The sequence below is a fragment of the Lepidochelys kempii genome, chromosome 7 (assembly GCF_965140285.1).
Source record: "Lepidochelys kempii isolate rLepKem1 chromosome 7, rLepKem1.hap1, whole genome shotgun sequence".
NCBI lineage: Eukaryota > Metazoa > Chordata > Testudines > Cheloniidae > Lepidochelys > Lepidochelys kempii.
In genome coordinates this window covers 102,683,294-102,707,816 of record NC_136386.1, presented here as the reverse complement: position 1 = coordinate 102,707,816, position 24,523 = coordinate 102,683,294, and the positions used below count along the sequence as shown (strand labels likewise).

At 38.1% G+C, this 24,523-nt stretch overlaps 1 protein-coding gene across 3 annotated transcripts in view; it reads left to right on the top strand.

Annotated features, from left to right (window-relative positions):
- Positions 1-24,523, top strand: part of DOCK1 (dedicator of cytokinesis 1) — a 551,011-nt gene that overhangs the window by 111,522 nt on the left and 414,966 nt on the right. For all 3 annotated transcript variants that reach the window (XM_073354059.2, XM_073354058.2, XM_078853851.1), the window contains exons 23-24: positions 4,085-4,193; positions 23,923-23,993. In XM_073354059.2, coding sequence (XP_073210160.1) covers positions 4,085-4,193; positions 23,923-23,993 — 180 coding nt within the window. The remainder of the gene's footprint in view (positions 1-4,084; positions 4,194-23,922; positions 23,994-24,523) is intronic.

Genomic DNA, 24,523 nt, shown 5'->3' with positions numbered 1-24,523 from the left:
TGTATTTGTCTTAATTTAACCTTTAATGTAACCCTTTTGCTATTTCTTATAGGATATAACAAGGTTATTACAAGGGATTTATGTAGAGTTCTGAAGTTAACAACGTCACCAAGGTGTTTTTTTTTTTTTTTTTTTTTTTTTTTAATAAATTAGGCAATGTAATTGCTTTCAATAATAATCTTGCTGTGAGATTTATAAGGTACTGATTGTCACTTATTCTGTTTCTGGTCTTACAAATCATTTTACAAGAAAAAAAATAATTATCTCTCACTGCAGATGAGATTTACAGAAAAAAATGATCCCTTAGTGTTTGCCGTTGGATTTCCTGGTGCTAAGCACTAATTCAAAATGCATTAGCACTGGGAAATCACAAGTCTGAATGATAAGGGTTTAATCAGAGAAGCTACTAAATTGGAATGATGCAACAGTTGGTTCTCAGTTGTAAAGCTGAAACCCTGGCTAATATGTGATGATTATTTAGAACTATTAAAACTGTGGCATTAAGGGGCTGTCCTTAAAAGAAGTGGTCTCAGTGCTAGTGTTTTAGTGTGAAACATTTAACAAGCAAGTGTAGTTCCTGTTCTAAAGAAAAAGCTTTTTAAAAAGGCGTTATTACCAATAATAACTTTTAAAATAAATTTATTATTGAACACGCTGACTGTGTTTGGTACTGCACAACAAACATACGCACATGCCCTCCGCATGCCAAGTTTACTACAGTCTCAGATAAATGTACAGGCCCTGCTCCAGCTGATGTCATTGAGAGTTGCAGGTGCTCAGGATTTACTAAAGCACAAAGATTTTTTTTCTTCCTAGTCTTAACCAGCTTCATGTATCTATAAAATGTATTGATGGATACGGTCTGTTAAGCTTTACAGTTCCTTTTGTTAGGGGAACATTGCAATTTCTTAGTTTATTCCTAAAATATAATTTTAATAATCTGTGCTGTACGGCCTACAATTCTAGTTGGGAAGCAAAGTTTTCAGAGCAAAATGGTACAGTATAATAACTTTTTTTTTCATTTTCCCTAGTGTACTACTTTAATAGCTGCTTTATGGCTCCCAAGGAATTTGCATTTTATGCTAGAAATAATAGACATGAATTTTTAGTGTAATGTAGCATGCACCACTTTAAAAAAAAAAAAAAAGTATCCCTGTTCCTCGTTTGGAATTTGTAATATAGATTCTCCATCGTGAGTTTTAAATAAATCTTATGTGATGTTTTCAAATATGAAGAAATCAGACTAAGGTTTAAATATGTAAAATGCCTACCTATAATGCTCCCATTGCCCTAGAAAGGCGGAACCATATGCTGAAGTTAGAAGTCTCTCTTCTGATGCAGTTTAATCAGTGGGTAAAGTAGAAGATAAAAAAAGGGAAGTGAACAAATATTGATAGGCAGCAAGTTTAAAACAAACAAAAGGAAGTATTTCTTCACACAACCACAGTCAACCTGTGGAACTCTTTGCCAGAGGATGTTGTGAAGGCCAAGACTCTAACATAGTTCAAAAGAGAACTACATAAGTTCATGGAGGATAGGTCCATCAATGGCTATTAGCCAGGATGGGCAGGAATGGTGTCCCTAGCCTCTGTTTGCCGGAAGCTGGGAATGGACGACAGGGCATGGATCTCTTGATGATTACCTGTTCTGTTCATTCCCTCTGGGGCACCTGGCATTGGCCACTGTTGAAAGACATGATACTGGGCTAGGTGGACCTTTGAACTGAACAGTATGGCCGTTCTTATGTTTTTTTGATAGCTACTGTGACAGATCATGATGACATACAACAAAGGGGCATTTGAGCACCTGATGTAAATAGAACGTAGCTTGACGGAGAAAGAGGCCTGGGACTAAATGTCTCGAATAGGCCCATAGCCAATCAAAAACTGAATGTATAGTGCATGGGAAACATTTCTGGTGCTTCCCACAACCATTTTTATAAATACCACAATTTAAACTTGACAAGGATGTTATGCTTCGCTGGCCTTCTGCCCTTCTGTCTCCTATATACCATGCACCCTTAACTGTTGTTTCCCTCTGTGGCATATATTAAACCTGTCTAGTCATACTTTCTTTAATTGAAGCTCTTTAAATGGGAAGAGCTCTCAGAAGTCTATTGACTGCATCCCTGCTAAATGTGAGCTATGGAGATTGTCACAGAACAAACAGTATGTTTTAAGTTTCTACAGGAAATTTGTTCATGGTAATGGTGCTTTCCTTTTGTTAGACATAGAAGCATTCCTCATCTCACCCTTCTCCCTTCATTCTAGGCAAAATCCATGTTGCATTTAAAATAGAAAGGAGGTTTGGGAATTGAGTCACTTTTTTGCCATATTTAGAGATTGGACCAAATTCTCTAGCTGGGTTACATCCTTTTTGCATCACTGTGGTGGCACAAAGGAGTTGTGATCTGGCCTTAAGCACCAACAGAGATCCTCTGGCATTGGAGGAACTCCCTGCTAGTGTATCTGGTCTGCAGAGTGGCCCCTGTGAATTAGTTCTGTTTCAATAGTTAAGCCTACACATTTACCCTAATTATATACTCATCTATAAACAGAACGAAGAAGTTAATAAACTATCACAAAAATCTATAATAACAAATGTTGTTAAAAAAGCACAAAAATAAAAACAAAAAAACCTGAATTAGTCTAAACCAAAAAGTCTACTAATATAACTCAAAAACTATGTTAAAATCATGCTGGTTAAACAAAAAGCAAGTCCAAATATTAATAAACCAAAATTAGTGTGTCAGATATTAACCCTAATTAATAGACAAAATAAAAAGGGGATGGACTATTCCCCATCACTTCCTTTTTAAGTCCTTAAAAAAAAAAAATCTTTTATAAAAACCAAGAGGGGGGCTGTTGGATCAAGCCTCACCATCATGGCTACTACTCCCACCATCTCCGAAGACCCCAGACCTTCTTTTTCCTAATCCTGAAAAATGTCCTGACCAAACTGGGCCCCTCCCCCACCCAAAAAAGAGAGAGAGAGAGAGACCCAAATAACATCTGTCAGCTCCTGCTGAATCCCAAATACCACCTAAAATAAAATGAAATCAAGATTTATCAGCAGCACAACAGTTCCAGCCCATTTCAACTAACATTTTTTTTTTCCTCCAAAAAACAATTACTACTATCTTTAATACCATCTAAAAGGCTGTTCACAAGGAGTTCTAAAAACTCTCTCCAGTTAAAAAAAGAAAAGGAACCAGGAATATTGTGAAAATGAATGCTTTATTTAATACTTTACGTGTCAAATATTGTAACTGTCTTTCTTTATCTTTAATAAAAAGGCTGTTTAATGGTGTGTTTGCCATGTCCTAAGAAGGCTAAATTGCATGTATAGCAAATCTTGTTTAACACTGTTGAATTTTAGACAGTAACTGAGTTATGTTAACACCTTTAGCCTATATATTCCATATCAATTAATGCAAACTCCCCTCTTCCCACGCAGGGTGTTCGCTGGTGGTGGAAAGGGGGTTGCCACATTAATTCTCCTCGCATAGCGCCTATTAAGAACCTTACAACAGTGGCAGGATTTAAAGATGACTAGCACCACTTGTAAGTTAGGTTGGGTCTGGTCCTGAGAATCAGGGAGCTGGAACTGGCTTCCTGGCATGCTCTTCCCACCTCCTTGCTTACTTCTGTGCTGAGTGAAGAGGTGAATCTAGCCCATTATTTTGCAGCTATGTGGAGTTGGGTGATAATGAGAGGGATTGATAGTGTCTCAGTGATTTAGGAGTCAGTGTTAAATCTCCATCTATTTGATGTTTTACCAGGGGAAGCTTTAAATTAGTAATAATCCATTTTAGGTCTGTGACTTGAACGGATTTCCTTTTGGTTAACTATTTGTTCTATACCATTCTATACCAAACACTCCTGCCTGATTGATAAAAGTTGTAGAATTTAAGAACCCCTTTTATTTTAAATGTCATGAGTAATACAAGGCATTGTCAGTTGTCATTTGAACAAAAAATGACTGCTTTGGGAACAATTTTCATTGTTTTATACAATATTGCCAGGGTTTTTTTTTCCCCTAATGGTTTATGCTTCTATTACACAAGCAATTATTTGTTTCTCAGACTTTATGAAAACAAAGGAGAAGCAGACTTCATGGAATCCTTGCTGCAGCTATTTAAGTCTATCAATGAGATGATGAGTAGTGTCTCTGATCAAACTGTGATGGTGAAGGTAGGTGTTTCAAAGAAAAATGTCTTGGCTTTGCATTTGTATAATATGATAGCATGACTTAAATAATACATTTTCATTGCATTGAGAAGCAATAATTATGCAATTGATGCAGCATGAAATTGTATAGTGTGCCAGTGGTGTATTTTACTTTGAACATAGTTAATACTTAATGCATTCTAGTAAAAGGTGTGTCTGGCTGTATACTTAAATATACCTGATGTAGGTATGCAAGCCCCATCTTATACTAGTGCAGCACATATGCCCCAGGAGAAAGTGTAAGAACTCCACAGTAGGCAGATGTGGGATCATGTGCTCCTCATGTAGGTCTCCTCCTGATCTCTAAAAGAGTACTTAATAAAATAACTTTTTATATTGTGAGGAACAGTGATGCTCAACAGAGGACAGTCCGGTGAATTTGCTACAGGTGATTTTGTTGCTGCTCCTTTCCTCTTACACATATGAGTGGTGGGTCGCCAACAGGAAGATTCCGTGGTAGTTGGGAATGGCCGAGACATCCCTGCCACACAGCATTCCATATTTGTTTGAATGGCCCTTAGAGTCAGGTGCCTCAGTTATCCCTTTTTTTGTTTTTCTTTCTGTGTTTGTATGTGTGGTTAATTTATTTTTCTGATTAGTTCAGGAAAGTCTTTTTCTGTCATTATAAAAGTCTCTAGTTTTCCTCTCTATGTAAAATATTACATATTTTTATGTAGCTATGTTTGTAATCAACATTTAATTATTTTATTTGGTGATCTTATCAGTGTTTTCAACTGGTAAACTAGTATTTTTATTGTATTTCAAATGTTATAATCAGGGGTACAACTCCTCAACACAGCGCATCCACAAAAAGAATGGAACCAGGCCAAAAATGTCACCAACTAAAATATTCTTAACAAAAGGAGTGAGGCAGAGACTTCCAATTCATTTGACCAATCCAGACTCTTTTTACCACCCTTTTGCCCTCTCCCAACAAGTGCTGGAGCACCAGTTGTCTCTCAGAACCAGCTTTCCGGACCTAATCAGCATTTAATTTCCTGTGGTATCTTTCCTCAAAACTGTAGGATACAACTAACTTTCAGTTCATCCTTGCACTGTCCAGTGAAGGGCAGGAATATGTATTAGGTATTTATGGCAATGTTGTTCTGCATTGGCAGCATGGTTTACACTGGTGCAACTCAGAGCAAAATTATATCCCTGATCATCTTATCTGAGAATGAGGAAACTATGCTACTGAAAATTAGTAAGTTGCAGGACAAATTAACAGGTTTTTTTGGAATGGACGTGATCTCCTTCCTCAGGTGCCAATCCTGTAATGAGCTTCAAGCAGGAAAACCCCTGCACTGAGCCCTGTTTGGAGTCATTGGGCACAGGTGTATCCACCCATGTGGTGGTCACTGTAGCATTCTAGTCTCAGAGGATGCTGTAAAATTTTGAAAAGTGGCCAGGTCCCACGTTGAAAAGAGAATTTGCCATTTAGGAGCCTGCATCTCATTGAAAGTTAGTGAGATGTAGGCTACTAAGTCACTTAGGTGCTTTAGAACAATTTATCTGGATTGTTTAAAGATTTAGAAAATAAAAATGATTCCTGAGTGTAACTTCTCAAATAGATAGTCCTCAGATGTGCCAACCTCACGCTGTGCAAACTTGGGGGATGCTTTAAGTTTAAGCAATCTTTACTCCTTCCCCAATCCTGCGGTTGGCAAGCGGTTGAACTAGCATCCAGTAGAAATTTCTCTGAGAATCATTCTGTTAGCCAGGGATCAGCAAAGCACATTTCGCATCAGCTTTCAGTGTTTTCCCAAACCCAGCTGGCCCCTGACATACACACTTTGCTGAGGGGGAATGGTTGGCATAAAGCTTTGCGCCATCTCTTAGCTTGCCTGTTCTGGGGTTATCCTGAGCTGCCTTGTTCCAGGCTTGCCAATTTATACCTCTCTAGGGTCAAGGATCTGGCCCAGAATATTTAAAATTAACTTTTGTATTTGTTGGTACAAAAATTATACTTGAGAAAGATATTTATCATGAAAGGACATGCGTGGATTTTTGGAGTTGTTTTGGTTACCTTTCTGGAGCTCTTTGGAGTTAATTTTACAAAAAGTGATTTTTTCAAGCTGCATATATTTTTAAATTTTGATTTTTAACAATTAATGCATATGATTTAAAAACAGGTAATTCTGATCAAGATTGATTAGTTGAGTTTGTACAACTATTGACTTAATAGGATATATTTGAAAACTTTGGTTTGACTTAACTAAATATAACTAATAAGAAATGAGTGAAAATGCTTTCTCCTAGGCACCAAATAATTTTAAGTGATGTAACCTTGATTTCCTGAGTTAGTATAATACAAATTATATTTAGATGCAGCCACTTTGTTAATACATATCAAAGCTTGTTTTGCAATCCATTGCCTGAAAAAAATTAATTTCTCTCCATATATTTTTTGTGGATCTGTGACAGGGAATGTTAGGTTTCCTTTTGCACTTTCAAGTTAGCTTCCTTTAATACTACGGTAAATTAAAAACTATGGTTCATCCCACAAGAAACATTTTCTTTAGTTTTAAGGCGGGAAACAAAATCTGAATGCTGTAATTTTGAGCCACTGCAGCATGTTTGTGTCCTTGGTGGTGGTCTGTACAAATGCTGACTAGGGCTGATCTTGCTAAGCTTGAGGGTTTGACAGGATCACAGCCCAAGGTAATACTCATGTAGCTGTATTGTATTTTCTGTTGAATACATGGGAGATAGAAGTAACCTTGAAATCACATTATGAATAAATCTAGTAAAAGCAGCTTTACTACTTCATCATATAAATAGCTTTCCTAATTGTACATGCTGGATGTTCAGTAACAATATACTCAATTTCTTGACTACACGACTAGGGATGCAATTTCAAATGAATGATTTAGAAAAACAGACACATATTAAATTAGGTGTTTTGTTCTATAGGATACCAAACTAGTTTCTGTTAATCTGTACAGATTTAATTGTGTTTTTTCTCTTGTATTTATGCAAAATACACTTAGTTTGTTGTTTCTTCAAATACTGTTTATTCAAAACACTAAGCAGAATACTGGAGTTTAACTAGTAGTATAAAATCACTTTTTAAAAACAGCTGCTTTGACAGGTATTTGGGTTTTTTGCTTCTGCTGTTCCTTGTTGGTATAAATCCAAGAATGGATTGGAAATTGGGATTTTCTTCTGTTGTAAGATTTTGTTTTTGTTTACATAGAACTATCGTTTGGTTTTTACAGTGGTTTGCTACTGACTCTCTTTTGACTCTTTTATTCTTAAGTTCCATTTTTGTGTTTCCGAAAGGATGGCTCAGTCTTCACAAGAGGCCTACATTATGAGCAAAAATAAAATCAATAAATAAAGTCCCCCATCTTTCATGTACTGCATTATTTAAAAGCTGTCAGAAGTGGTTTTAAACCACTTAGCGGGGCTATTCCATCTCATTTTCTATTTGCTCTAATATGGTAAAGAAATGCTTGTGCATTATAGACATTGGCTTTGCAGTTTAATATTAGTCTAATATCGAGAGGCAGAAGAGTGCCATGATGCAACATAATGCTCTAATGTGTATGTGTCCTTTAATGTAGCTTTATGCTAACGTGACAGAATATTAGTTTGTTAAATTCTGGGGTTTCAGCATAACATTTTCATAGTGGATTGTCCTCTGTGTGTCGTACATTCCCCAAATCTGGAAACATAAATTCATGATAAATCCGCTGAGTAGAGCAACATTTCATTATATTATTTTTAAGAAAAAAAGATGATTATTGCAACTATACAAATACAAAACATGCTTCATTTCTACTACATTGTTAAGGTTTTTTCTTCCACACCTTGTTACATTTGGTGATCTAGTGTGTTGAAAAGGTCATTTACCAAGGTGGTCTAGATTTCTTTGGGGACTGGTGATAGAATATATACAAAGGATTAATGCTGGTTGTGACAAAGTAAACTGTCACAAGGAAAAAGGAAAAACTCAAGGTCTTTCAGGGGTCGAATGTACAAGGAAGGAAGATATAGAAAGTATTCATCTAAATCAGGTTTAGAACTATGCCGTGGTGCAGGTGGCATCACCCAATGATAGAGGGAAGAGGGGAGCCTGGGATAGTAGTGAGCTTTAGGAAAATATGCTGTTGGTGAGAGGATTCTGGAACCTATAAAAATCTCTTTTAAGACAGTACATAGAAGGAGAGGCAGCACCAGGGAAGGGTGTACTGCTACAGGAGTGCTAGGGGAAACAACACCAGAGAATGGCATGCTAAAGGTAGCACCAGCTCAAAGTGAAACATCCATCCAAGATACTAATCTGATCCCCATCACCCTTGTATCTGAGCCCCTGACAGTCTGTGTGTACTTATCCTCTCACCACTTCTGTGGGGTAGGGAAGTCTGATTTATCTCCATTTTTAACAGGTGGGGAGCTGAGGTGCAGAGAGGTGCGACTTGCCCAAAGTCACACAGCCTTGGTCTCCCAAGATCTAGGCTAGTCCCATAATCACTGGACCATTCTGCATCTTATTTTAGGTTGCTAAATGACCATTGCATGTCCTTTAAACAAAAGCCGAGCACTTATAGAACTTAATAGTTAAAATCAATCTTCTTGTAAATATCACGCTGCTCTCAAAAAAACCCATCAACATAGTAGGCCTGATTTTCAGTTACATTGATGGCAGTTGTGTGTATTCAGTGCCTTAAAGTGAGGCCAACTCTTCTTATCAAACGTTACTGATGAAAGAGGTAGTACTTACTGTGGGGTATGAGTTAAGACTGTAGTACTGAAATAAATATAAATATATATTTCAATATATACATATATGATGAGAATTCTTTTTCATGTGGGCAAAATAAGTCAGATGTCCCCATGGAAGGACAAACACCAAAAATTATAAGTTTGCTTAATTGCATCCAGTTTTCTTCAAACATATTTTATGTCTGAGTTTTCAAGGAGGTTTAATTACACTGTATTTAGAGGAGTCGTAACAAGACAAATTCCTCCTCAGGGCCTGTCTTTTGAAGTGACATATGCAAGATATAGGCAAACCAGTAATGACTAGGTGTGTCATACCAGGGCACAACCCAACCCAACTAGTGGGGGGCTTTGTCACCCCTGCCCTGCAGCCACTGCTCACAAACAGCCTTCCAGCACATAAGCCACCCTGAGTGTCTGTGTGTAACTGCAGCCTGCCAGTTACACCAGGACTGTCACAAGCCTTGGTTATACAGCAGGGTGTATTTGCCACCAGTCCTGGATCTTACCCCAGAAATGTATGCCCTGTACTGCCCAGCTCTCTCCTGGACAGTACAAATATATTAAGTCCATTGTTCCTCTAAGAGAATAAGATGCCAGTTTATTATATTAAATAGAGTTACCCTGCCACTTCATCTTAAACACACTGGATTAGGTAAAACAGTTAAACACATTTATTAACTACAAAGAGAGAGATTTTAAGTGAATACAGGTAACGAGGTGTAAAAGTCAGAAATGCCTACAAGAAAAATAAAGATAAAATGCTTAATAGTGTCTAACTTAACGAACTATATTAGATTCAAACAAAATTTCTCACCACATACTTCTAGCAAGTTTACTGACCAGACTCTTCAGGTCAGGACCACCCTTCATCCTGAGAGTCCACTGGCTCTTTTCCTTTGTCATCTTAGATGCAATGCCGAGAGGGGGGGGCTCTGCTCCTTTTTTTTTTTTTTTTTTTTTTAGTTTCAGTCCCCCTCTTGAAAAAACATTTCCAGCTGGAAACTAGGAGACAAAGAGTCTGTGTGGAAGGATCTTCCTTGCTGTTTTTTTTTTCCACCTGTTTGAGCTTCCTTTGTTTTCCTTCCTGCTTGAAGCCTCTGTTTACTGCTTAAATGCAAATTAAGGCAAGCACAGGTTCCATTGTTTAGGACAGACCTGATTGCCAACTTCTGCTTGGTCAGGGCTGTGGGGTTTGTATTATAAGATTCCCCTTCAGATATAGTGTTGCCACACATATTTTATCAGGACAATACTGAGCAGCAAACTTCGTTTTCAAACGATACCTTATAAAGCATACATTGCACAAAGGTTATTACAGTAGAGTGTGAATACAGGAGTATATTCTGTCACACTAGGTTATTGGCAAAAGTCTTCCCAGTACTTCTAAATGGTTCCGAACCATCAAATATGGCAATTTTCATGATAAACACAATTTTCTAATGGGGAAGGGGCTGAAATAGGAAACTTAAAAATTAAGAGGCTAGTGCTTACTTTCATCATGGAAATTTAAAAATTAAGACTAGTTTTGTCTTTGCCACTAATAGTTTCAGGTAGGCTACTACTGAAATAATTGTTTGGCATTATAAAAAATCTTGTAAATTTTTAAAATGTTTGGAGAAATGATTTAATGATTATTCAAATTATTTTATTTTTAAATGCCTTAAAAGGCCTCAAAGGATGACATGCAGAGATGTTCGTGATGATTGTAGAAATAACCTGCAATTTCCTGGTGCAACTATACAATATAAGAAATTCAGCCTGCATATTGCATGTACTAAGAACTGTGACTACCAATTACTGGTTACTTTAAACTATTTAAAGCAAACATTGGACTTTTTTTGAACCATATTATTTTCCTTTACTTGTCTTTATTTCCTGGCATAGTTAATTACCCTTTGCCATAGTTTACAAGTGTTTCAACAGGGTCATGCCATCAGTTTTTTCATTAAGAAGAAGTAATTCCTCTTCTTCATCTTTGTTTACAGTCTGATGAAAAGCCCACTAAAGTTTTTACTGACCATGGATCAGTCACTTAATCACATCCCCTTAAAAATATCACATCTGTGATACGCTTTGCGAGCTACCAAGATGTGCAAATGCTTTAAACTGAATAACCACATAAGCACATGTCTGTTATTCTTCTCCTTTCCTACCCCATTCCCTCTCTACTACTTTGTCTCCCTCATTTGTTGTGTTATATCTAAAATTTAGCTTGCAAGCAATTTAAGGTAAGTACTTTATTTATTTTCTGTGAAGTACTCATCCATTTCTTGTGTGGTATAAAATAATCGTTTATGACAATGTAGTTGTTTGAAATTATCCAAATCAAATAGATATACAGTAATAGTGCAGATATACCAGAGATGGGTATTCTAATTCTGTATGCTAGTGCTTACTTCCTAATGAGATCACTTAATGATTGTTAGTTTCTAAGGTGCCACAAGTACTCCTTTTATTTTTGCGGATACAGGCTCACATGGCTGCTACTCTGAAACCTGGTAAAATCCTATTCAGTGTTAAAAATTCTGGAATTGAAGCATTTTGTTTTTGTGCTTCCTAGTGCTCTTTTTCGTATGTGTTTAGGTTTTTTTTATATGGAAATAGGTCTTTTCTTTAGACTAATTAAAACCTGTAGTTTCTGTGAGTATGAGAACAGGGATCTGAACTTTGGCTCCGTGCTGCACAAGTGTGTTAGTAATTCTAATTTAAAATGTTAATTTTAAGAATTTAATAAACTACTTAATTGTTTGGAGTTGTTCCTGATGTTGTATCAGTATCTGAAGACTATTTGTCATTTTATGAAATTAATATGCACTCTTTATTTCAGCATCTGGGAATAATTTAGATTGTAATGATGTTTCTGGTATTGTTGGGATCTATTTTCAGCTGCACCTTTTTAACAGAGTAAAAGTTAGGTTCACACTTAGCTTTTATAAAAGTTAGTATTTAGATAGAGTAACTTAAATGGGATTTTTTTTTAAACTAATTTAGATTCACTTTTTCTATGGCTATGTTGCCTAACCATATCATTCCTGCCAGTAAATTCGTTCATCAGATTATTTATGGAAAGAAAACACCAAAATGACATGCACACAATGAAAGCAGATTTAATATTTTATTTGAACAAATTTATTTTTTATTAGTACAAATGTTTTGAAGTATTTACCCAACTCTAGTTCAGTGCTGAAATTGAGAATTGTTTTGAGAACCCCTTTCTATTTAACTAGTGATAAATATTTTTTATTGTTTGTTCCATCTTTGTATCAGTCATAATATTTTAAGAGTCATGAATGTATATCATTGTGTAGTTCAGTGTAAAACAAAATTGTGCATTTGCATTTCAGAAGAGTACATGAATTGATTTTATTCTAAGATTAGTTTCTTGTGCATGCTGTTTGACTTTCTCTTTGCACTAAAGTTCATATCTTTTCAAATTAATTGTCCTTTTTGTCAATACTGCTCCCTCTTGATTTCTGCTGGTTTTCTACTGTTAAGAACATTTCTACGCTCATTTGCAGCCGTGCATTGCTACTGGGGGCGCAAAGTTGAAGTAATTGATCATAAATTGGCCCAACGGAGGGAGGAACTCTGCCAACCCTGACTCAGCTCAGCAGTCTGAAATTTCAGATGATAAATATTTCTCACATGAATACATTCTTACATATACTTGAAATTGGTTCTAAATGTCAGTTGTCAATAAAAACTTATTTTCAAAATCATTTTACAGTTTAGTCATGCTGGGAAGTGCTTACCTTTTGAACTTTCAGATTACAGGGCTGAGAAGTGACTTTATTTTTTCCCCAGGTAATTTGAAAGCATCATATGGGATGAATTTGACAGAAATCACAGTGAAAATGTTGCACTATGGAGTGGTCAGCCAGTTCTAGGTTTTGGGTAGCCCTGTGTGAAATAACATTTGGAGCCCCATCAACAGTTCCCACGTACTACTGTGGAAATATGAGACACAGTTTTCCAATTCAAACTGGAACAGGTGCAAAGGAGGACTACTAGGGTGATGGGGAAAGGAGATTATCTTACCTGAGGAAGCTAAGGAAGTTTGGCTTGTTTAGCCTACCAAAACAAAAGCTGTGAGTTGGTAGGATTGCTCTCGCGAGACACATCAGAGAGGGAGAAACGCTTTTTAAACAAAAATGTTGGCTCAAGAACAGATGGGTATAAACTAGCCATGATTAAATTTGGGCTGGAAATTAAAAGAAGATTTCTAAACATCTGTGGAGTGAGGTTCTGGAACAGCTTCCCACTAGGAGCAGTACAGGCAAGCAATCTAACTAGTTTTAAGATGGAGTTTGATAAATTTATGAATGGAATTATATGATGGGATTTCTTGTGATAGTAGGAGACTGGATTTGATGAACCAGGTGGTCCTTTTCAATCCTATGTTCTGATTTTTTTTTTTCTTCTTCTCCAGCCTGGCTTAGACTTCCCTGAGTCTGTGATGAACCAACTGCTGCTTATTTGTAAGGCTCTTTGGACTTAGGTGGACCCAGATAGCAACTGGGAAGACTGGAGATGAAGGCAAAATGAACCTTTCTATGCACTACATGAGAGGGCAGTTGGGAAATTCAGTACAGAGAAGAGATGGGAGGAAGAAGTGGGGATGAAAACACACCCTTTTTAGTGGTTGAATGTAGGGTTGGCAGTAGCAGACTCTAGTCTGGGCTATCCTTATGCAATTCTTAATATCATTTTAATGTCTAAACACTACAGTGATAAATGCTCCATATATTTTTAAGATAAACTATCTGCCACAGCTCTCTGTCACAAGCTTCATAATGGCAGCCTGGGAATTGAGAATAGTGTTCTCTCTCTTCAGGCTTTTCTGTGCATGTAGTGTATACACCAAAATGACTCTCCCTCTTTGCTTTGTTTATTTCTCATAAATTTGTAGAATTTATGAGAAATAAACACTGGTGATTGATCTATTCGTGTTAGGTTTATATAAAGAATGGAGTCTTCTAGTTCTTCAAAAAGATGCAGTAAAAGATGGCTTTGGAATTTTAAAATTATTTGATCTGAAATCAGTCTAATTGTCCTTTAGTTATTTAATTTCCAAATTGTGTTTCCACATGGTCTTTGATTTTTTGTCAGTAATGGATAGAACACCAGGAGAAAAATCATTAAATCTTTTTTGCTTCTCCTGATGTTAAGACAATAACTCAGTGCCTGTGTTTAATAGTCATTGAAATGGTTGTCCTTGTGCATTTCTCATTGGTTTTCCATGGAACAAATTAAAGTCTATTTAATTAAAGCTGGAACACTGATAGTAGCTTGCTTCAGGGCAGTGACAGCTATCAAAATGTGCCAGGCAGCAAGTTGATGCTCATTATATACTCTTTTTAAGATTACTGCTTTGATACAATGTTACAAGGATGATCTTGAGTCAGCCAGTATGAGGTCAGGCCAGTATTGCTGGTCCCTGCCTGAACTTTCAGGTCTCCCAGTTTTCTATGAAGGGAAAACTATATTTATATATATTTATATTTATATATCTATATTTTTTTCTATATCTCTGTCACGAGTTACTTAATTTATTTGTTTTAGTGGAAATATCACTATTTAAAACAGTGAAGTATTCTGATGCCGTGTACGTGTCTCCCCCTTCCTTCCGCCACTGAAAAAGACCTTCTCTTTTTGTTAAAGGGAAGATTTTTATATTATGTAGATTACTTGATCGCTAGCCAACCTCTGCCTGAGAGCCTAGAAGTTCCATGATAGATAAATGTATGAGCCAAAAAGGAACTTACTTTGGAGCCATTCTGGTTTGACTAATTGGTGGACCACAAGATAAGAAACCTCTAGCTAGCCATAAACAAGACGTATTAGGCCCAAAGGAATATTGAGACTGAATTATTTTCCTTTCCCTAGCGAAAAATTAATGTGACATGTTATGTAACTCCAGGCATATGCAAAAAATATATAACACACTAACCTTGTAATTGAGTTAGATATGTTCAGACATGACCATATTTTCTGTGGTGATTTGAGGAATCTATGTACATCATCTTATAAATTCTGGTTGATATGAAATTGTGGAATCATAGAATGACTCTGTATGTGGGGGGTGGGATAGCTCAATGGTTTGAGCATTGGCCTGCTAAACCCAGGGTTGTGAGTTCAATCCTTGAGGGGGCCATTTAGGGATCTGGGGCAAAAATTGGGGATTGGTCCTGCTTTGAGCAGGGGGTTGGACTAGATGACCTCCTGAGGTCCCTTCCAATCCTGATATTCAATGAATCTATGAATCTTCCATTTGGTCACAGCAGCTGTGTCACATATTTACTGGACCAGGGATAATAGTCAATTGTTAGCCTTAATGGTTGCCTATTGAGTTTAAAAACCTTGGGGACAACTGGTTGATCAAAGCCAGGGCAGCCAGTTTTCTCCAACTTCCCTGGAGGGTGCTCAGTTTTAGCGAGTGGAAAATTCCTAGCTGCAGAACAAAGAAACCAGGTATTTCTGGTGGGACATATACCTTCAAGAGACACACAGGATGCTTTGTGCTAGAGAAGAAAAGAAGAAGCTGGTGTACTTTCATAGTGGTGGCGGGGTGTCCTGTTTAAGTGCAGGATCAGCTGAGGAACAAGGAAGCTAGCTGACCTAGAGAGGGAGAGAAACTCCATGATTAAGGGAAGAAGCCATGAGCTGCAGGAGAAGGATCCTAGCCACCCCAGAGAATTCTCCAGAGTGGTGAGGAAACTGAGGCAGGGAAACAAATAAAAGTGTATATTATTTTATTTTGTACAGATCTGTGTCTGTCTTGTGCAGTCTACTAAGTAATGAGTAATTTCTTTTAGAATTCTGTGCAGAGTCTGTCTGTTTGCTTTCAGTATCACATGCCCCAGAAGAGTTAAACTGGAAACCTGGAGTGCCCACACAGTTGGAGTTTTGGGGAGGGTTTACTTAAGTTTCTGGAGAGTATGAGGGGTCAGCACAGGTTCTGGGGCCTTGGCATCTGGGCCACCTGGTCCCATTTCTGTGAAGGGATAACAAACTGACTGTGTCCTGGAAATGTTCTGGAGAAGCCAAGGAAAGAGACAGTGCTGGAGCCTGCTCAGATCAAGGGAAGCTTCAAGCACATGGGTCCAGTGGATTGAGATGCAACAGAGCAGCCTGGGGATTGTCCTGTGGATGGAGCTTTGAGTGCGATACTGTTCTCATTTTCTTCATTAGCACATTAGACAACCTGCTATGAAAAGTGAAGGTAGATGCCTTTACCTGTATATCAGAGTTGATATGCCTGGTCTTTTATCTGGAATGATTTTTTTCCCACTGTAACAAAGTACTTTCCCCATTTCATAGCTCGTGGGAGACTTTTTTCTGTGAGATGGTGAAGTCCAGGGATCAAATAGGATTGTTTTAGAGACCTCCTAATCTGAAGTCTTTCTATCCTACTGTCCCCTCTGAGACTCTGAATCACTTCTTCAGTCAAAACTTAAAGGGAAAGGAGGGTTTTGAATCTAATCTTTAAAGCCGCATACGTTTTGTGACTGTTGGAAAACAGGGTGGGGTTCATGTTCTGTTACTCTCAGAAAACCTCAGCCCAGAGTTCCTTGCTAATTGCCCCTCAAGGAAGAGAAAATTTTGAATCTTTAGCAAGCAGTTGTCAGGAACCCCTGGTATTCCATATGGTTCCCACACTGGGAATTATGAGGCGTCTCTGTATCTGGCTTGGGAGAAAGTCTGCTAGCAGGAAAAAGTGAGTGCTCTCAGGAGTGGGCACTCCTTACAGTCCTGTTGCTCTGTGGCATGGGCAGAGTGTTCCTGCCCCACTCCTGTGTGGGAAGATTTTTTAAGGATAGGACTGCTTTTGCCACACCCCAGAAGAAGATGCTGGAACCCTCTCATGACCTGGAAGATGATGTAGATAACCACAAGTCCCCTTGAAATCACTGAGGCATCAGAAAGAAATGGCCTACCACATGCATGGCCCCCTAAACTCTTCATTATTTTGGAAAAAAATCTGCCATTGTTTCTATCTTGTCCCATTTATATTACAGCGTATCAGAAATATGCAAACGTCCTTTCCAATATGTAGAACCGTTGGTTATTAAAATATAAAAACATTGCCAAACTCATACATCATTGCTTATTTCTTTACTTTTAGGATTCCATCCCACAAAGCTATTCACTTGCGGTCTGACCTAAAACCCATTTCTTCAGTAGGTGTCTTTTTATTGTCTGATGGGGATGTGGATCAGACCATTACTAGCCAGATGGTGGCCTTTTTCACAATCTAGGCCTCAGGAATTTTTTTGTCCTTGATATAGTGATCCGGATTTGGATGCCAGATGTGCCATTAGACACCAATGCCAGTGTTTCTTGAGTGGAGGTGGAAGAAGACTAAAAGGCATTCCTACACTGGATCTATCTTGTCACGTTCAGTTCTGTTGCCAAGACCACAAAACTAATAACCTTAGTAGATGGCTTTTAACTATTTGGAGAAGGGAACATCTCCTTTTTGAAGTTGTTTTTCTCAGTGGTGTGTATTTCTGGTTCAGCCATCTAACTGAAATCAGTTTAATATGCGTTTTCTTAAGAAATATGTAAATTAATAATTGCTTCATACATTATTCAAGAAAAAGCTTATTTTGTATCACTGATAGCTCTTCTAATCTTATATAAAGATATGCTAATGGATTTAATTAAAATAATTATACTGAATAATGTACCCTGAACTTTACCCTAAAATAGTACATATTAATTATCATCAGTAGTCATATTTCTAGCTACAAAGACAATTACAATATTCGATTGATATTAGATAAGAAACCAAATATTTTTCCCTTTTTTTGTTTAAAGATTAGGCTTGAGTATGAGTAGTGTAATTTATCTGTGACATCATGACACTTGGTGTTGGAAGGAGTTGTGATCATAAATAAATATGAGGACTTCTCTGTCTAGTGATTTATGGTCTATTCTGATTTGATTTTGAGAGCCTGCAACTGCTATTGACTTAAATGGGAGCTGCAGGTGCTCATCATTTCTCAGAATGATGCCCTGATGTAGGGCTCTGATTCTTTTTTGCCTTTCTGAAATTTTTTTAAGGGGCTAAAGTTATTCAGTAATGCAGATCTTTTTTCATATAAATAGTAAGACCCAAGACAAAGGGAGATAATTCTCCTTTTCTGAATGGCTGTGTTGCATCTGGAATATTATGTTCCTTCCTGGTCGCTACATCGGTAGAAATATACTGGCAAAATGGTGGGAGATTGAAGAAAAGCAGCCAAAATGATTGGGGATTATCACAGTTGACTTACTAAGAAAGATTTAAAAATAACTGTGTATCAATAATTATTGGAGTTTTACAAAATTAATAAATTACTATACTTTCACATTACGATTGTCACATTTTCAATAACTGGGGTGAGGCAAGAACCAAGAGATCTTGGCCAAATTATTCCAGAAACAATACTATAATAGGAAAGCACATGTTATAAGCACATAATCATAGAAGTTAGATACAGAAAAAAGCCTATTAAGTCATCTAAGTCCATCACCCTGTCAATTCAGGTCATAACTCTACAATGCATTTTCTAGTATTTTATCCAATTGATTTTCAGAGTCCCAATCAACAAGGCTTTTATCATCTCTGTGGAGGCATTATTCCACATCTCACTAATAACTTCGATTGTCTATTATTAATATCTACTTAGTCTTAGTTACACCCTCATGTACATAATAAATAATTGTTTTTCCTTCTTGGTTTTTACACCATTCAAATATTTATAGGTATGCCCCTAAGAAAGCATTTTGAATTTTAACTTTAAAATTGCATGTGTGTGTGCACATTACAAATATGTGTATATATACACACATATACACTCATTATAAATACACACACACACACACAACCAACCCTATACACAAACCTATCTTAAAGAAAATTTAGGTTGTAAATTCAAGCATTTGGTTAGGTAGTGCCACAATTAAGGTTGTCTGTGCAATCTTAATTCAGCCCATTTGTGCATATGCGTGTATTATCATATACTTTTTTCCCCCCAAAGAACCCTGCCTCATTCAGTGCACAGGATGGATGTTGCTCATTGGTGTTCATTTCTTTTTATTCTCATCATTCATTGTGTGTGGCCCTTTGCATTATTTGCTCCACACCATACCAAACCTTTCACTTAATACAGAATTAATTTCCTCGTTGGCTAGTGCTCTCATTGTAGTATCTTAATTCTTAATGGATTTATCTTTACAACATTGTGAGATCTGGTGGTATTATCCACATTTTACAGATGGAGCACTGTGGCACAGAGATCAGTGCCTAAATTATCAAGTGCCAAGTAATTTTAGGTGCTCAATTTGATGAGCCATGGGCCTCATTTTTCGGAGTACCTAACATTTTATTGCACTTTATATGTTCAGAGCAGAGGTCCCATTGATGTCAGTAGGAGCGATGAGTGCTTCTGCAAATTGAACCCCCAGATGTCTCAAAATGGGTACCCAGAAAATGAGGAAGACACAGTGGCCACCTGTGAAGTTTTGGTTTAAGTGACTTGCCACGCATCATGTCGGAATTCTAGCAGAAGCAGGAATTGAGTCCAGTTCTCCAGAGTGGCATTCAGCTGCCTTAACTATGAGCTCATTCTTTCTCTTCCTGTAGTTCTTTGGTTTATTCACCACAGGTTTATTCAACACACACTTTCCAACATTTTCAATAAATGCGGCAGTGGTCCTACAGAACACAGCCTTATTCTCTGTACTGTCCTTATTCATTCCCAGAGCACTGTCCATCCTGTGCACCGAATGAAACATGGGCCCTGAGGAAAAAATGTGATCATGTAATTAAAGACTGTCTCATGGTTAAGACCCTTAGTTTTCGGTTTTTATTTTGTTTTTAATTTTCTGGGAATTTATCTGTGTTTATTACAGAAATTTTAAAAATGGGTGAAAATTGCTGCAAAAATTAATGTTACAATTTTCTGGGTAAATATCAGTGTTAATATCAATCATCCTATTTTTTAACTCTTAAAAGACTGATAATCTGAAATGTAGATGATACAGTTTTTCATTTTCAGCCCATTTTAGCATGAAAAGTAATTCACTTTTATTGTTTTTGAATGCTGATAGCGTGGAAAGTTACCTGTAAAACTGGTAATCATAGATTCATTGAAATCTAAGACTGGAGAGGACCTCGATAGGTCATCTTGTCCAGTCCCCTTCACTGAGACAGGATCAAGTATTATCCAGACCAGTGGTTCTCAAACTTCATTGCACCACGACCCCCTTCTGACAACAAAAATTACTACATGACCCTAGGATGGAGGACCAAAGCCTGAGCCCATCCTAGCCCTGCTGCCCCAGGCTGGGCGGGGGAAGGTGGGGGATGTGGAGTCAAAGCCCAAGGGCTTCAACCCCTGGCAGGGGGCCTATAACCTGAGCCCCGCTGCTGAAGTCAAAGCCTGAGCCCTGCCACCCAGGGCTGAAGACCTCTGGCTCAGGCTTGGGGCCCCCTTTGGCCCTGGGCCCCAGCAAGTTTAACATCAGCCTTGGCAACCCCGTTAAAACGGGGTCATGACCCACTTTGGGGTCTGACTTACAGTTTGAGAGCCACTGATTGAGACCATGCCTGACAGATGTTTGTCTAAACTGTTATTAAAACCTCCAATGACAGGGATTTCTCAATCATCCTAAGTATGTTGTTCCAGTGCTTAACTACCCTTACAGTTAGGAAGTTTTTTCTAATGTATAACCTAAATCTTCCTTGCTGCAATTAAAGCCCATTACTATTTGTCTGTCCTCAGTGGATAAGGAAAACAATATATCCCCCTCCTCTTTATAGCAACCTTTTACTTACTTGAAGACTGTTACCATGTCCCCACTCAGTCTTCTCTTCTCCAGATTAAACGAACGCAATTTTTTCAGTCTTGCCTTGCATGTCATGTTTTCTAGACGTTTGATGGGTGCAGAATTGACAACAGTACATATGCCAGTGTTTGACGTATTACAGTACTTCTGACCTGACCTGGTTCTCTGCTCTGGAAGAAGAGAGAGAGGCTTGGCAACGTGGGGTCTGGGAAGTTCCACTGTACTGAGCGTGACCCCCCCCACAGAATCCTGACCAGCTTCCCGCTCTGTAAAGAGAGATGGCAGTTACAGAACTGCCTCTCCTTCCAGAGTGGAGAGCTGGGTCCGGGAAGTTCCAGCACTTTCAAAATAAGGGTGAAAATCGGTAAAACCCACATCATAGCTTCTGTAAAACATGGGGAATTTTTGGCTAAAATTGATAAAAACCTAAAATGAAGGTCCTCATTCATAGTGTATATGCACAAGGAGGCAGTATTAAAGTTCCACATGAAACCTTGAGACTGGCATCTTCTAACTTTTGAGTGCTTGATTTTGTAATCGTAAGGTTCTTTTAATATAGTTTTTTGGATCTCTCTCTCTCTCTGTATATTTTATATATATACACACATACACACATATAATGTGTGTGAGAAAACTCTTACTAGTACCTTGGAAACTGTCATGTTGAAATGATTGACGTTTCACTGCTGGATAAATTCAAAAAATGAGCTATTGAGTCTTCAGTCAATCTAACAATCTAATTCGATGAATAGTTTTGATACTATATGATGCAAATATTTCATATTTATGTGTATATAATTAGGCTTGAATATTATTTTAGAGATGCAGCGTAATTTGAAGAATTCACCCCTGTGCTTCCTCTTCCTGTCACACTTTTTCTCTCCCTCCACTCTCTCTCTTTATCTGGTTGACACCCGATTTGTTACATTATGTTGAATTTAAATGCTTACACTTTCTGGAGCAAGGACCTATAGCTACACTTGTTTTGTGAGGCATTTGTCATCTTTTGGGACACTTTAAAATATGATGTCAGCAGAGGGGATTGAGAACTCCTGATACCTATTCCTGACTCTGCACTCACCTAACTTCTTTTAGTTCCTTCTGTAAATATTTGTTGTTTATCTACCTTAAAAGTTAGAAGGGGATCAATGAAAATAAAGGTAGGGAGAGGGAGGAAACCCTTTGTCCTGTGATAAGAAAGGTCTTGGTTTGAGAAAAGCAGAACTTGCCTGATCTGAGCCTAACTTTTTCAGTGAGCTTCTGTGCTTTTCTGATTAGTTTCACTTGACTTAACAGTTGTGTTTAATTCTTATTTGAACTGTGCAAATTTTTTTTGCTATAATTAGATTTTGCAATGATAGTGGAACTAACTAGTGTCACTTGTACACAGTATTAAGCTATGATGTGTACATAAATATTACAAGACACTTATCTGATGTCATACTATGTTTAATCTGTGTGTGTGGTCAAGAGTAAAAGACAGAAGCTGCAATAACCTTAAATTAAGATTTATGTAGAGTTAGTGGCTGTCAGTTTTGGCGCCATGAAAAAGATTTGAACCATAATAAAATTCATTAACTGAGGATTTATTAGCTAATATATTGTGAGCCAGAAAGGGAAGCTGAATACTTTAAATAATTCAGTGACTAAAGGGGTAAGGGAAAGAATGTCAGTTTACCTTCTTCGAGTAGTGTCCCTATGGGTGCTCCACTGTAGATGTTTGTGCACCTCTGTGGTGTCCATGGGAGAATTTCAATAGTAGTCCATCCCTCCCGTGGGGCTTTCCTCCACCCGTGAGGCCAGCTGGCATGCACGGGTATTCCCTCCTCAGTTCCTTCTCAACCGCCCTAGGCTAGAGACCGAGCTAGGAGCTGTCCATTCAGCAAATTTTGCTTCTCTTTAGTTTTGCAAATTTTTGCTTCTCTTTAATAGTCTTTTAGTATTTATTTCTGTTTCATTGGCCATGCCAAAAGGGGGAGGGGGGAGAAAAGAAAGGAAGAAAAAGTAGAAAAGGTTGCCTCCTTCCGACTCTGGTGGGGAGCGATCCCCCTGCAGTGCACAACGATTTGCCTGGCTCCCCAGGCTTCAAAAAATGTCTTAGCTGGAAGGATTCCATCCCGGTAATGGTTGGACTTTTGCAGTGTATTCACTGCGCGGGGAGAAGCACAATCTACAAAATTGTGGCTGGTGCCAGCTGCTGTAATCCAAGTCCAGGAAGGACAGAGAGTTAAAACTCCTGCTCACGGAGTCGGCCCTCCGTTCCCCAGAGTTCTGGTGAGAACTATCACCGCAACCTTCTACGTCAAAAGCAGGTGATCCCAAAGAAATGAGCCACTTGCTAAAGACGTCTAAGAAAAGGTCTGTGAGTCTCCATAATGAGCCCAGATAGAGCAGGAAATGACCTCCAGCTCCATCAGTATCTTCGGTACCTACGGCGCCGAAGCTGCCTTGAGCTGGTACCCAGGGCACGCATGGTACCAAGCCGACAGAGCCAGCTGGACTGTCCAAAAACCCAGTGGGCATGGGCAAAGAAGTTCTGGTACCACTGGTGAATGAGAAACATAGATGTTCCGCACCAGGGAAGGCTACGTCAACTAGGTTGTCGGCACCGGCACCAACAGCCATCGGAACTGATACTAGTACCCCCCGCACCGACTGACTACAGGTGCACATTGGACCTCTTGCTCTCTGATGCACCGCACTCGCCCCTTCTCAGTACCAGGGCTCCGGTACCGGGGCTCCAGTACCAAGTTCACCAGGAGTAGTGGACACAATGGCATATCCACACCCTGCACTGTGTCTCTCCTCTTCAGACTCAGATAGTGAATGAGAGGACTTGAGTTTCTGTTGCATGTCCTAGCCACCATACTGGTCCACAGTTCCAGCCACCAGCTCCCTACATGCAGTGGCCATACTGAGACCTCTGGCAAACCCAGAGGCAACAAGCCTCACAGATCCCTAGTCTGGAGTACCAGCAGGCAAGGTTTAAATTGTTCATCTCATAATATTGTACAACTCCCTTATTTTTAATTTCTCTCCCTTTCAGTGAACTCTGCGTTGTAACTTTAGATTGTGGTAACTGTCAAACTGGTGTTTACACTGAGGTCATTGCTGTGTTTTTAATTTTTAGGGGGCTGCACTTAAATACTTGCCAACTATTGTCAATGATGTGAAATTGGTATTTGATCCAAAAGAACTTAGGTAAGTAATGTTAATAAAGTAATGTACTGTGTACTTCCTATTGTCTAGATCTTGTGTATAATTATTTAATGCACAATATTTTATATGAATTTTTATTGCTATCTTGGTAACTTAAATCCCTAGGACAAGAAATTATAATCATTTATGTTACTGCACTTTGATCAGAATTCTTTGCTCGAGCCATCTTCAGGAGTATACATACATATTTTTATTCTAAAGTAAAATGTGTGGTAGGGAAGCCTGTCTAGTAAAGATCATCTAATGAGATGCCAAAAATTGTAAATCATGTGAGTGATATCAGAATTATAGTTCATGTGTTTCGTGCATCACTCTGCACCTCAATTGATTTGAATAATGATAAGCTTTGTTTTAGTTCAATGCACACTAGTTGTGTGTGAAAATTTTACTAGAGCAAAAACAGTTATCTCTCCATGGACCCCTTTTACAAAAAAGGAAAAAGGGAGACATTTGTTTAAAAACAAACAAATAACTAAGATTTGGTAGCACTGCTAATGTGTAAAAAGAAGAAA